Source organism: Pimephales promelas, chromosome 7 (genome assembly GCF_988280905.1).
Source record: "Pimephales promelas chromosome 7, fPimPro1.hap1.1, whole genome shotgun sequence".
NCBI classification, from domain to species: domain Eukaryota; kingdom Metazoa; phylum Chordata; class Actinopteri; order Cypriniformes; family Leuciscidae; genus Pimephales; species Pimephales promelas.
The window spans coordinates 28,714,336-28,728,517 of record NC_142775.1 but is presented as its reverse complement, the minus strand read 5'-3'; the positions used below and the strand labels follow the sequence as shown (position 1 = coordinate 28,728,517).

At 35.8% G+C, this 14,182-nt stretch overlaps 3 protein-coding genes across 3 annotated transcripts in view; all 3 read left to right on the top strand.

Moving 5' to 3' along the window:
• Positions 1-5,819, top strand: part of myo10l3 (myosin X, like 3) — a 70,952-nt gene extending 65,133 nt beyond the window's left edge. Inside the window, exons 37-40 of the mRNA XM_039683284.2 lie at positions 538-658; positions 1,599-2,057; positions 2,874-3,065; positions 3,832-5,819. Coding sequence (XP_039539218.2) covers positions 538-658; positions 1,599-2,057; positions 2,874-3,065; positions 3,832-3,936 — 877 coding nt within the window. The 3' untranslated portion in view covers positions 3,937-5,819. The remainder of the gene's footprint in view (positions 1-537; positions 659-1,598; positions 2,058-2,873; positions 3,066-3,831) is intronic.
• Positions 5,820-7,729: 1,910 nt separating this feature from the next.
• On the top strand, positions 7,730-11,232 carry pttg1ipb (PTTG1 interacting protein b). The gene is made up of 7 exons (XM_039683612.2): positions 7,730-7,890; positions 8,575-8,627; positions 8,797-8,905; positions 9,438-9,540; positions 10,327-10,392; positions 10,510-10,556; positions 10,675-11,232. Exons 1-7 carry the CDS (start codon positions 7,800-7,802, stop codon positions 10,716-10,718), a joined length of 513 nt encoding a protein of 170 aa, XP_039539546.2. The 5' UTR covers positions 7,730-7,799; the 3' UTR covers positions 10,719-11,232.
• Positions 11,233-11,796: 564 nt separating this feature from the next.
• Positions 11,797-13,962, top strand: sumo3b (small ubiquitin like modifier 3b). Its single transcript, XM_039683618.2, has 4 exons — positions 11,797-11,950; positions 12,599-12,727; positions 12,829-12,900; positions 13,199-13,962. The coding sequence occupies exons 1-4, from the start codon at positions 11,930-11,932 to the stop codon at positions 13,259-13,261; spliced, it is 285 nt and encodes a 94-aa protein (XP_039539552.1). The 5' UTR covers positions 11,797-11,929; the 3' UTR covers positions 13,262-13,962.
• Positions 13,963-14,182: the final 220 nt, after the last annotated feature.

Below are 14,182 nucleotides of genomic sequence, written 5' to 3'. Positions count from 1 at the left end.
TCAAACTAACAATAAAAGTGTAATATGAACAAAACGAATACCGTAAACTTAAAATAATAGCCTGCAGGCTTTTATTTTCCCATATCGTCGAAATGCAACAGCTTGTTTTTGAGACAGGCGTCTATGAGTCGGTCTTCATCATTTAGTGTTGAGATGTTGTTCATTTAGTCTCTGATCTCTAAAAATCTCCAAATGCTCCACGTGAAACTGCGGTCTTCCGACCTTTTACTATCGTGTCAAATGATTTGAATAATATGCGGAGAAAGAGAGCAAAACAGCGCTCGTTTGTGTTGTTTGAAGACGTGAGTGCGTGTGGCAGCAGCACAACACATTTTCTGGAGGTATACTGCCCCCATCTGTCATGGAATATGGAATATTTTTTGATTTTTAGTTCCAGATGGCACCTTTAAACTCAGTTCCTACAAAACACTGCCAAGCGTATGTGTCATCAATTAGTTATTAAAGCAGTGATGCACTAATGACATCCATAAAAGTATCGCACAAAAATGATTGTTTGTTGTGGTGGCTGTTTCTCAGGCTGGCAGGAAGTGAGGTGGAGGAAGATGGCCCATGGAAGCTGTACTTCAAACTGTATTGTTTCTTAGATGTGGAGAGCATGCCCAAGGAAGGAGTGGAGTTTGTCTTCATGTTCGAGCAGGTCAGTTATTTATAGTTTCACTTTTCTGTTCAAACTAACTGAGGAGGTGTGTAATACCTAGAGAAACTACCTAGACTAACTAATTTTGACCATCTCAAAGGCAGATTTCGATTTTAGATTTAAGTTTTCAGTTTAAATTTTTGTTTAAATGTATAGATTTTATTTTCTTTTGTTATTGTCATTTTTATTATTATTAAACAGATAAAATAAGTTTATCTTATAGTTATAGAAAGTCTAATACTTATTTTATTTTTATTTCAGCTTTATGAGACACATTCTTAAACATTCCTAAATCAAGATATATTAAATTGAGAAGTAAATGACATAAGACATTATCTTATTTTATTAGAAATGTATTAAATTAGGAGAGTTTGTGCTTAAAACAACCAGAGCTGGGTAGATTACTTATAAATTGTAAACTGATTCAAAATTACATGACAAAAATTGTCGTAACGTATGCAATATATTAAATTAATTAAATCTGACTTCTTTTTGATTACTTTTAGATTACTTCAGTTTTGACCAAACTCGTTTAACACATTGATTTGAATAGGATAATCTTGTACCATATTGATATAAAAATAAAAAGAGAAAGAAAATATATTCCATTCTTTGTTGTCAACAACATGAAATGCATTACATATTACATTACATCAGGGTTTCCCAGACTGGGGTTTGTGAGTTTAATTTAAAAGTACTTTATTTTTGCAATCTGATTATGTAATTCAGATTACATGTAATCAGTTACTACCCAGCATTGAAAACAACCTGCCAGTGGAGTAAAAAAAAAAAAAAAGATTAAGAACTTGAATTAAGTTTATTTTTCTTAATCCATTGGCCGTTATCTTTTTCTTTTTTTTGAAGCACAAAACCAACCCCATTTTATTATAAATTTTTCAAAAAAGTTAGATGTGAGTTTTGTTCTCATTCGTCTCTCCAGGCTCATGAAAGCTTAATAAGCGGTCACTTTCCTGCCCACGAGGACACCCTTCAGCACCTGGCTGCTTTACGTCTGCAGTACCTGTCTGGGGACGTGTCTCGGGTCAACTGGAGCCTGGACAGCGTCTACCCCACTGGCCGTCTGCGCAACCGCATACTTCAGTTCACCAAAGTAGGAGGAGCAGCTGGACCGGGACAGACCCTAGAAAGGAGGAGGACGAGCTTCCTGGACGGCACGCTGAGGCGTGGACTCAAGACGGGCACTATGAAGAAACAGCGCAGCATGCAGGAGGAACAAATGCTGGAAATGTGGATCAAGGAAGAGACCTCAGCCACCAGGGCCAGTATTATGGAGAAATGGAGTCGACTGCATGGTCTGGATCAACACCAAGCCATGCTCAAATATATGAACATCATCAAAGAATGGCCTGGGTATGGATCCACGCTGTTTGATGTGGAGGTAAGCACTTAGGATGAAACAAAAGATGACTACAACATGGGTTTGATTGATCATGCAAAGTGCCAGTAAAGCACCAACAACTTTTAATACTTTTCACACAAGTAATTAGACTTTGGATTCATAAAGTCTTATTTTGCATGATTCCTTGCACAATACTATGCTACGACCTCAGAGCACTTTTAACATAGTGCATGATCTGTACATTTTGACATGTACTTAACATAACCAGCTCCATATTGATGATGACTTTTTCTCGGTTTTGCTCGGTAGCTCCCCTGAAGTTCTCGGGTACCCATGTAACCTGAGTAACGATAAAAGAGACGCAAGACTTAGAAGCAAGCTAAAATGACATGGTTGCTTCAGCAAATACATTTTTATCTTATCGTTTGCTTTTATTACCTCTATCATTTAGGTGTAGGTTAGGGTTTTGTGTAGTAGATGGAACATTATTTTCAAACGTGATAGAGCTTTAACCTTTTAGTACCAGTCACCAGCCATGTTTTATCATTGGCATTCGTGTCCTAATGGTTAGAGAGTTTGTGTTCACGTCTCACTTTTAACTTGGATGGGTTAAATGCAGAGGACAAATTCCTAGTATGGGTTACCACACTTGGCCTTCACGTCACATATCAACAAATAGTTTAGTGGTTGTTTGAGGAAAAGTTGATTGGTGTGTGAACAGTGAAAGGTGTGTTATGCATTTGCGAAGGTATTCTTTGGATGTTCTGAGTGGTTGCTTTACTATCTCACACCCAGATAGTATCTGGATAATTTGATTATAGTCTAATCTGAAATTCGCTGTGATTCTGTGTGCAGTGTAAAGAAGGTGGTTTCCCTCATGACCTCTGGCTGAGCGTGAGTGCCGAGAACGTGTCTGTGTATAAGAGAGGAGAGGCCAAACCTCTGGAGACTTTCCCCTACGAACACATTGTCTTCTTCGGAGCTCCTCTTGCCAGCACATACAAGATCACAGTGGATGGGAGAGACATGTTTTTTGAGACACCTCAGGTAATCAAATGTCATTTTAAATGGATAGTTCACCCAAAGACGTCATCATGTACTCATCCACATGTCTTTCCAAAGCCATAAGACTTCATCTTCAAAACACAAAGGAAGATATTTTAAATAAAACCTGAGAAATTCGTTCATAAAAAGTCATTACACCAAAATGTTGATGCTTCATAAGTTCGTAAACTACATCTATATGAATTGAACATTTTAATCCAAGTCTTCTCTCAAAACACAAAGGAAGATATTTTAAATGAAACCTGAGAAATTCGTTCATAAAAAGTCATTACACCAAAATGTAGATGCTTCATAAGTTCGTAAACTACATCTATATGAATTGAGCATTTTAATCCAAGTCTTCTGAATAGAGATAATTACTGTAAGAACAGCTTTGATGTAGACTTATTTTCACATATAAACATTGACCAACACATCAAATATGGTAAATAGAATCTCAAACATTCTTGCTTGATGCACAAAAACCACTGAGGTTTGTTTTTGCCTGTTATGAAGTGTGTTTGAACTTCCGTTAACCATATTTAATGCACTGTATGCATGTACTTGTATTAAACCACTAGATTCATAATAATTGCTTCATGAGCTTTTTGAATCTTCCAAGTTTGGTTGTCAAAGATAAGTCTTATGAGTTTTGACGCAAATAATGATCACAGAATTTACATTTTTGGGTGAACTGTCCCTGTAGGAATACATAAGCAACATACAATTGAATAGAAGTGTTCACTGTGTAAACTGTGGCTTGTTTCAGGTTGGAGAGATCACCAAAATAATGAAAGCCTACATCAACATGATAGTTAAGAAGCGATGCAGCGTCAGATCAGTGGCCAGCTTTGGGAGCAACTGGATCAGGTGATGAGTACTGACCAATCACAGTCTAGACGCTAGAGATTTCCTTCTCATTGATGGAAAAAGGAACTTAACAGCGGGGTTGCGGATTGGCGAATATAAGATGATGATACAGGAACCAGTGAGAAGACAAACATCATTTAAAAATCTGCTACCACCCCTCTAATAACGTATCATATTTATTGATTAATATACAGTTATGTGGAGTGGGATGTTGGACCAATGAGATTTCAACTGAATGTCCTGTAAATCATCACAATTGAGTTTAGAACTTGTTCCTTTATCCCATCACGTCTGGTTAGTTAGTACGTGGTGCAATGCTTGTTAACCAGCAAATGTTCATCGCCAATACCTCAAAGTCCTGAATGCTTTAATATGCTCCTTTCTGGTTTTCTAATTTTGGCCATTTTCAGGTTTGAACACTCTTTGAAGTGAAAGATCCAAACAGGGTGTTAAATGTTACAAACAAAACAGTGTTTTGTTGAGAGCTCTTAAAGACTCATAGCCTGAAGGGATTGCACACATCGAAAGTGTCAACAGCCATGTTAAAACTTGTCCGTTTGCCTTACTCCGCACAAGGGCTGGTCTGTGCAGATTTGCGTCATTTAGATTGCTTTCTGTGTTACTGCTTAACTGTTACTGAACCTTCACTCAGGTTCCTTAGGTTGAAAAATTGAGGAAAGGGTTTTCTGCCTTTGTCTTGCCATTTTCATTTATGCGTTCTCTTATGTATTGTGCATAAGGGGCCATTCACACAAAATGTGTTTTTGAATTCCACTGATCTGCTTTTCCATCGTAAACGCACTAGATCGATGTGCTTGGCCCTTAAAAAAAGCTGGGCAGTGGGATAAAAAAAACAATGCATGGTCTAGACTAGAGACTTATTTAAAGCTTCAAACTGAAACTGTCATCCACATTTTTGAGCCCAGATGTGAAAATAAATCCTTTTAGTTCATGATGGTTGTAAGTTCATACCAACCAAAGTTTGGTCTGTTTTTAAAGAAGAGACTTTAAAGTGCTTCCACTTCTGCAATAATCTGCTATCATAAAAATTGAGCCTGCTTTAATGTACCGTTTCCATGGTCAGATACACACAACGGTCAAACACTCCAGCCTAGTTAGTGCATGTTGACAAAACAATAGAAAAACGCATTCTGGGTGAATGGCCCGTTCTGGGTTAAGCTCAGGTACAGTATAAAGACAAGCAATATCTCAACATTTCAGTGCAGTGTTCTGGGTGTTATAGCAACAAAAGATTTGACAGGAAATATGTCGAATACCACTGTACTGATATTTATTTTGCAGAAAAGCTGTAACAAAAAATACAGTAAAAAAACAAGCTGTTTTTCACACAGTATTTTACACAGTAGGTCAGTTGTAAATCCATTCTTTCAAGAAAAGCAAATCCATTTTAGTTCATACATCAATCCTTTTTTAAGACATCATCTGGATGTTTTATTTTTGTTCCAAGATGGTTAAGAATGTCTTAAAGGAAGCCTGCATACTTAACTGAAGGATGTTTTTGTGTGCCTAAAAGAGAGTGAATAATTATGGGTGGGCTGGGTATTTATTCAGTGTTAGTGCTGTTGTATGGATGATGATGTTTTGTTGATGGCATGTTGTGTACAGACTACATCAGTGATGTAACACACAGTGATAGTATGAATGAATGACACTGTGGTATCAGAGGTACCATGGCCTCATTCAAAGTTCTGTTCATTATTGCTCTATTAATAAATCTGTTGAGCTGCTGGTCAGTTCAATTCCAGAGTCATCGTCTTTAGTTTAGAGTCAAAATATTTCAAGATTGTGTAGAGGTTGAAAATCAAAGGTTGTTTTGTTTTTTTGTAACTGGATTTACAAAATGCTTAATAAATTATTTCAGGTCCAGATGTGGTGTGGATTATTTAAATGTTATCGAATTACCTTACATTTTCCTTTGTTCTTCGCATTTCCACAATCTAATGTGTGTGATATAAAATAATAAACAACTGCAACACGCATTCATTCCTTTTTCCAAAATTCCCTTGTAATAAGAAAATTTTGGTTGGATTTTTTTAGTTTGTGTTAGTTTATCTGTTAGTATCTGTTATAATATATCTGTTATAATATAATATATGAACATAATATTATATATTATATTACGCTGGCATATACATGGGACACGAAACACTGCAGAATGAGGCTTTTTTTTTAAAATTGAAAAATGAAATTTTTTTTTTAGATATGTGGAATAATCTGAGCACAAAAAACAACAACAAAACACAAGACCAACCACTACAAGATGGAGAAATCTGGATAATGCATTTTGATAACATATGGAAACCATCAAATCAACTCAATGACAATTATTATCTGATCAAAATAAATCTACACACTTCTGAAGCGACAATTAAAATCCACTTCCCAATTACACAATTTGACAAACAAACTTTAAAGCCAAAAATGTCAGAAATCGTGTGGTCCTCCTGACCGCATTCTTGGTGAAATGCTGAAACAGTACACCTGAGCTGCAGGCGGCTGTGCTCAAACCGTTCAACATTGTACTTAGTTCGGGCTGTTTTCCTGACATCTGGAGCCAGGGACTTATTACTGAAATTCATAAGAGAGGAAATAAATGGGACCCTAATTATTTCAGAGGCCTTTGTGTGAGCAGTAATCTGGGGAAGCTATTTAGCAGTATTTTAAACAATAGAATTGTAAGCTTTCTTAACAAACACAATATCCTGAGCCTGAGTCAGATTGGCTTCCTTCCAAATCACAGAACTACTGACCACATTTACACCCTTCACACCCTAATCGTAAAACAGACCAAACACGGAAAAATATTTGCATGCTTTGTCGATTTCAAACAAGATTTCAAATTTCATGATAAAGTTTAAAGAGCTCTATTCGCTATTAAGAAGAAATTCCAAAACATTGAAACACTGATTCCAATCTGTTCCAATTACACTATCCAATCTGACTCCAATCAGCCCATTACGCTGTCTGGAAGTGATGTTTGGGGATGATTTTGAAAATAATCCCTCAAATTATGGATGCATCTAAAATCAAGTCCCACAGAATTGCTTCATTTTAAAGCATTACAAACACAAGAAATGAACCCTGAAAAAAGTCCCCTCAGTCAGCTAGTTCTGACTTCTGAGACTTACTAACCTGACTAACTACTAACACTAACCAGTCTAATACCAGAACTGCTTCTCACACAAACATCAAAATAAATCAAATTATAAAACAGTCTAAAAATGTATATATATGGAACATTGCGATCAGGAAACTAAAACACAAGTAATATAACAATTCTATCAAGAAATCAAAGTATGAATTGGAAAAATATCCCCAGAGTGTCAGAGACACAAAGCTTCACTGTCACAAATACATTTCCTCTGTCCCCCACAGTGACCCTCAGTAATGTGTGTGTGCGAATGTGTGTTAAAACACTGTGGTATCAAATGTTCACACATCTGAATTTGAATTTAGAATAGAGACAGACTGATATATTTATTTATTTTAATTTTTATTGTATTATTTTACAAATGTTATCCATTAAAAAATACAAACAGATCAGAATGTGTATTTAAATACATATTTTATTTTGATAAATAATAGTTGATGTGTTTAAGTATTAATAATTTTAGGTCTAAATAATAAGTCTAAATAATTTTAAGAAGCCAACATGTCATTAAAAAAATGAATTGTTTTGTCAGAAAATAAACTTATAAATCAGTGAGTGCCTCAAATAAACCCTGCTTAACCATAAACCACTATTTCGAAACTGGGAGGTTCTTGAAAGACGAGGTTCAATCCTTCCTTCCAGAAAACACATGACCAACCAGGGCAGAAACACACAGATCCGCTGCGTTTGCCAACATGATCAAAACTCGGACTTTTTTGCTGTCTTTTGTTTTCTTTGTCTTCAGTTTTGCTGTTGTTTTTGCCCAGACGGCAAGTCCAGTAACAAGTAAGTTTGGGCCACAGTGCTGTTTGTTTACAATCTTTAGATACGATGTAAGTTAGATACGGTAAAACAACAATGGCTAACTAACTGTTACTTCAATATTATTTACCTATTTTTTGGGAATCAGCTTTTAGGTTCGTTTCGGTTCTCACGCATGATGCCCATTTGTAAGGTTTTCAAACGAAGACTATGTTTTTGCAGTTCGTTTGTCTGGCTACCAAGCACACTTTCCCGAATTAATCGTTCTGCATCGTCTATTTTCTTGGAAATAGTAACGTCTTAATAAGTCACGTATAATACAACCACTGTTGCAAATGTGACTTTGAGCAGCTGATCATATGACCCGGGCTTAGTAAAACATCGGGACCAAGCCAGTTTTAGCCATTGAAAGAATTTTGTGGCGTAAACGACTAAATTTGTTCAAAACGTGTTTTGTTGACGCTTTTATGAATTTGATCCGATCATGACTTAAGGCAGAGAGAGTGTGACCTGTTATCACATGATAGAAAACTTAAGAGGTCAGGGAGAATATTTTATATAACTGCTTGAAGATAATATGTTTTATTGACATTCAAAATAGAATTCTGAGCAATGCTGTATGTTTTAGATTTTATTTATTAAACTATGGTTCAAATCAGCTGTAACATTGATGCCAGACTTGTCCCTAAAACTGCCTTCTTTTCACAGACTGCACTATAAAATCCAACACAACTTGTGAAGAATGTCTGAAGATTGTTTCGGTAGGATTTGTCAGTGTGTATAATTTGCTATTTACCGATGACACTTCCAAACCCCTTAGAATTTGTTATACAGACAGCAAAAATTTGTGAAAAATTGTTCTGTGACATAAATGTATAGTTGTGGATGTAATATAAATAATAATAATTGTGGATGCTATCTTTTGTTCAGTGTTTGTGGTGCATCTCAAGCCAGAAATGCATCGACTATCCAGTGAAGAGCGTTCTACCATCTCGTAGTGTCTGTCCTCTCTCAGATGCACGATGGGGAATGTGCTGGAGTAAGACCGACAATCACATACAGCGGGAAACATATTGTCATTAGTAGACTTAATGGATGTATTATGTGCATTTTTTTATTATAACTAAGCATGCACAGTTTACATTTCCCACTTCTCATCGGTTTACATTCCCATTGTGTTTTAAATATGGAACAGGTTTGAACAGTATAATTTGTGTACATTTAGTTAATATTGTGTATTGTTGAATATATAGCCTATATCTGTTGTCAAATAGCTTCAAATTATTTTAGCCCTGTCCCATAAAACATAAGTAAAAAAATGATCTTCCATTCTGCATGCGGAATATAAACGTGTATGCTGAACTGTAAAAACTACAACTTTATTCGCCACATTCTTAGTCCATAGTTCACAGTAGCTTTAACTTAATTACATTCTTGATTGTCACTTTATTACTTTGAACTCTTTTAAAATGAGTCAAGGGAAGTTTAACCTTCTGCATATACTGCCTGTTTTGGAGTACAAGTTGTGGACAGGAATGATCACGTCAATTCTGTGTTGTATCGAATCACAGTGAATTTCCAGACTCTCATCATTACCATCTCTGTGATCGCCGGGCTGATCCTCGTCGCCATATTCGTCTGCTGCTTCTGCTGCTGTAAATGTGAAAACATTGGGTAAGAGGAAACCAGCCCTTTTCATTAAAGCTTTTAATATTATGGGAAGGCAGTTTAGGGGTGCAAAAGTCTTAGACACATTAGTGTTTTCACTCAAAAAAGTTTAAAGCCCGACAGTTATTTATATATTTTTGCTATGGTGTGTCAGTAGGAAATCAGTGATAACATGGACATTACATCACAACATTTATTTCCATCAAGAGGTGCATCAGTTTTTGTTCTTGAATTGATCTTGAATTGACAATGGAAGTGTACTTTAGCACATCGCAAAGACCTTGATTGAATTTAAGGTCTGAACTAGAGGTGCCAGAGGTGTGTGAAATTGACTGTGAATTGTTCACAGTTTGAGCCTGTTGAATTGTGACATTGTCATCCTGGAATATGGCCATGATGTGTCTTCATACATGGTTGTTTAATAAATGAAAGGCTAACCACTCCATTAATATTAGGGTTAGAAGAATTGTTGCCATACATATAACTTGCTAGAAACATAATCACTGCAATAATGATACCCAGTCATATCTCTTAAGCATTTGCCTATTTTAATACAAACAAGTGAGTTGCTGTTATGGGATTGGCTGATTTTATATATATATATATATATATATATATATATATGTGTGTGTGTGTGTGTGTGTGTGTGTGTGTGTGTGTGTGTGTGTGTGTGTGTGTGTGTGTGTGTGTGTGTGTGTGTGTGTGTTACTGCTATTAATAATTAATAAATAATGGCCAGCACATTGGAGGACATAAGAAATGACTAAAACATTTATCCTAATAATCTGAAAGGTCTAAGAGGAATGATGAGCGAATGGAGAGACAAGCTCATCTGAAAAGTTTTCGCAAAGAGGAGAGGTATGATTTGTTTTGCGAAAAATTATTCCACACATTTGAGTTTGTTAATAAATATGAAGAGCATTTAGTCTTGTCTTGATGAAATAGTGTTAAGAATTTTTTTTTTTTTTTCTGCAGGAAAGCAGAGATGAGGAAGAGACATGATGAAATGCGATTGAAATATGGTAATTTTCCTTTCATCATAAATTATGTATAAAATGAATAGAAGTATCCTCTATAGTTAACTTATAAATGTTAGTTATACTGTGTTTCAGAGTTTGAACTTTACTCACTCTGTTTCAGGTTTGACAAAGGATAACCAGTACTCCAGATTTGAGAACAGCTAAGAAACTTTTGATGATGCTCCACTGTTGCCTTTTCTTAATACCTCTCAAAAATGAACACATTTCCTTGCATATCCAGCACTCCATTTTTATTTGATTGTACTAGTTGCCAGCTGGCCACACAAGCATACATAAATTTGATTTATTCATACCTAGATTTTTAACAGATCTGCACGCAAACCACAATTTAGACATTGTATTGTAAAAAATCTTTGTAAATGTAGTACCCTGATGACTTTTTGCAAATCCAAATAAGTGACAAAATAAATTCAGCAAGATGTGTTGATAATTAAGTGCATTGGGCCAAACCTGATTTTTGGTTGGCTGCACATGTCATTTAATGTAGCTTTTTAATCAGATTAAACTAGGACTTGCCTTGCATAAATTATAAATTGATATTTCAATATAACTTGGTTTTGTGTTTGTCAATGTTTTAATCACTAGCTCTTTGTAATTACCAAATGGTTGATATATCAGTGTGATTTACAAAGCCAAATAAACTTGGATTAAAAGTGAATACTGTATATTTGTTATTGTTTATTGTAGATTATTAGGAATCTGTTGTTAGACAAACAAGAAAAAGGTCATTATTAATGTAAATTATAGCAAGTTTTAGCTTTGAATCTAAATGCTTTTTTTTTTTTTTTTTGCAATAAGCTTATTCATCATTCAAATAGATTTTGAGTATAGTTTTGACCTAAATCAGAACTAGAGTAATTTTTCAAGTGGCACATTTTTTTTTTTACAAAAATATTTGTCATATTTTTGTGGTCGTGTAAGTTTATTGAAGTTGAAGTTTTAAAGTTTTACATTTAATTGTATATGTAATTAAAATTTTAAGCACACACACATAATGTTTAACAATGTTTTCAGTTTTTATACCTGATACCCCAAAATGAATAATGTAACATTTTTCATTGAGCAAAATTAATGCGCACACTATATTTTATTTATAAATAATTTGTTTTTGGCCTCAAACCTCAAGCAGAACACGAGGATTGGTCACGTGGTTTCATTCTGTCCAATAAAATAGACGAGTTGATTTTGCGCGTTCTCGGGCCTGCTGGGAATCACGTGGTTTTACCTGGTCCAATCAAATGGGCGAATCCAGTTTGCGCGTCCTTGCTGAGCGCGGGGAGGACAGAAGCGGGTAGTAGCGCTCTCGTGTTACCGTCACATCCACAATATCAGGAAAATCCTACATTTCTACAAAAATGTCAGAAGAGAAACCAAAGGTACATGCATGTCTTTGTGTTCTGAGCTCCAGTAGCATGGAGAGGAATATTTTGATGTGATTATAATGCATGAATGTAGATTGTATGGGACCTGCACTTTATATGTGGTTAGAAGGGAAACAAAGAGGTTTTCAACAAAGATTTTGCGCATTTTCCACATGTGGCCATTTAACTTAGCCATCCATCCAATTACATGGACAACCATAACAATTCTCGTCGCTTATAGACAAATCGGCAGTTTTTCGCTTCATTTCAGCATCAACAAGATGCTCAGATTGGCTTTCTTTCATGGCGGATAGTTGATTCAACTTTGCGCCAAACGCAGTTGCACTGAAAGGGTAACGTTAACACTGTCTAAATTCTCGCGCAGGTTGCAGTCCTTTATTAGTAGTGCTTGTACTAATTCATATTTTAGACTCAAGTCTTGCTATCTATCGCGTTATTAACATCCCAAATCGTGTTTTCCCGTATTACAGGAACATCTAACCTTAATGTTTGATAGAGCGGCTGCATGTGATGGACAATGTGGCTTTAGCGCAAATTGCTCTCCTGATGTGTGTAGACCCTTCTGTGTGATTAAAACTACACTTTGCATGCTCATTAATCACTCTTTAATCGGTATATTTTGCTCTGCATATTTCATTTCAGGAGGGCGTGAAGACTGAAAATGACCACATCAATTTGAAAGTGGCAGGTCAGGATGGATCTGTGGTCCAGTTTAAAATCAAAAGGCACACCCCCCTCAGCAAACTGATGAAGGCATACTGCGAAAGACAGGTGAGGCATCAGCTTGAGTTCCAGTGATTCTGATGTCTGTACTCCTGAAGCATTGTACGTCTGGTTATAGCAGAACTATAACTTGGATTTTTTTTTTCCAGGGTTTATCCATAAGGCAAATACGATTCAGGTTTGATGGTCAGCCAATCAATGAGACGGACACACCTGCACAGGTTTGTACTTTATCTTTTTGTTTTGAGCAGCTCAGAATGAAAGCAGTAACTGGTTAATAAAGAAATCATCTCTTGCTATGGTGACTTTCTATTTCGGTTGTATGAATTGACTCCAAATGCCTTTAAGGATGCAACATCTGTAAAAGAAGTTTAATCAATTCGTACAGTCATCCAATCATTTTAATTATGTTTTTGTAATCGAAAGTGTATTTGAAAACCTAGAGCTCGGGCACAAATAAGCTCAAATTAGGCCTCAGATTAAAATGTTTCTCAATCTTTTTGTCATGTGAATTTCCAGCTGGAAATGGAGGATGAAGACACTATTGATGTATTCCAGCAGCAGACGGGAGGGACGTGCTAAAGATGGAGCACGTGTGGATGATGGTTTTTTGTGTGCTCTTCACTTCCACTGCAGTTCAGGGCTGAAATGGTAAAGGTTTTGGAAATCTAATGTTTAAGTTAATAGTTTTTTTTTCTCTCTCTCACTTTTTAATCATCCAAAAACCTAATTTCCATTTTTGCAATTTTCTCTCTGAATCGTATTGGAAATCAGTGTCTAATGTTGTTTCTCCCCCACCTTTAGAGTTTATTGTATGCGTATTACATACATTTTTTTTTTTTTTTTTGTATAATGTACGTATGTTGCACCTCCCCATCTATTTTTTTTTATATACAAGGAGGGAAAAGTTTTGTGAAAGGATGTTTGTGACTAAAGTCTATGGTCTCAGATTTTCTTTAATCGCAGTAAACTACTCTAAGACTCCCTTTTTATGGACAATTTCAAATGTCGACATTGCAGCATTGTTTCTGACCCCTCAGGTTTGATGAAGCTGGATCATGGATTGTATTCCAGTAGATATTTGTTTTAATTTTAAAAGCTTTGAATATGTCTCTAAAAGTTTGCTGTCTGCTAAATTTGGATTTCATGATCTACAAATGAAGTGTTCCCCATGTTTTTATTGTCATACTTTTTGCCATTTACAAATACATAATATTGTAACAATCCCCCTTATTTAGCCTTTCTGGCATTTCAAAAGTATTAAACACTATCCTGGTGAAATAGCAGCTCCACAGTCAACTCAACATATGTGAGAATTGTAATGGGAATGGCAGTGGTGTTCAGGAGAGTAGAGGATCCGGTGTTGGCCATTTACTACTGTATATAATAAATCTAGTTTGATACTGATCTGTCTTGTTCTTATGCCTGTGCAGTGAAAATAAAATGGGTTGCCACTAGATGGAGCAACTGCAAAAAGATTGAATGTAGTTCTAGAATAGTTTG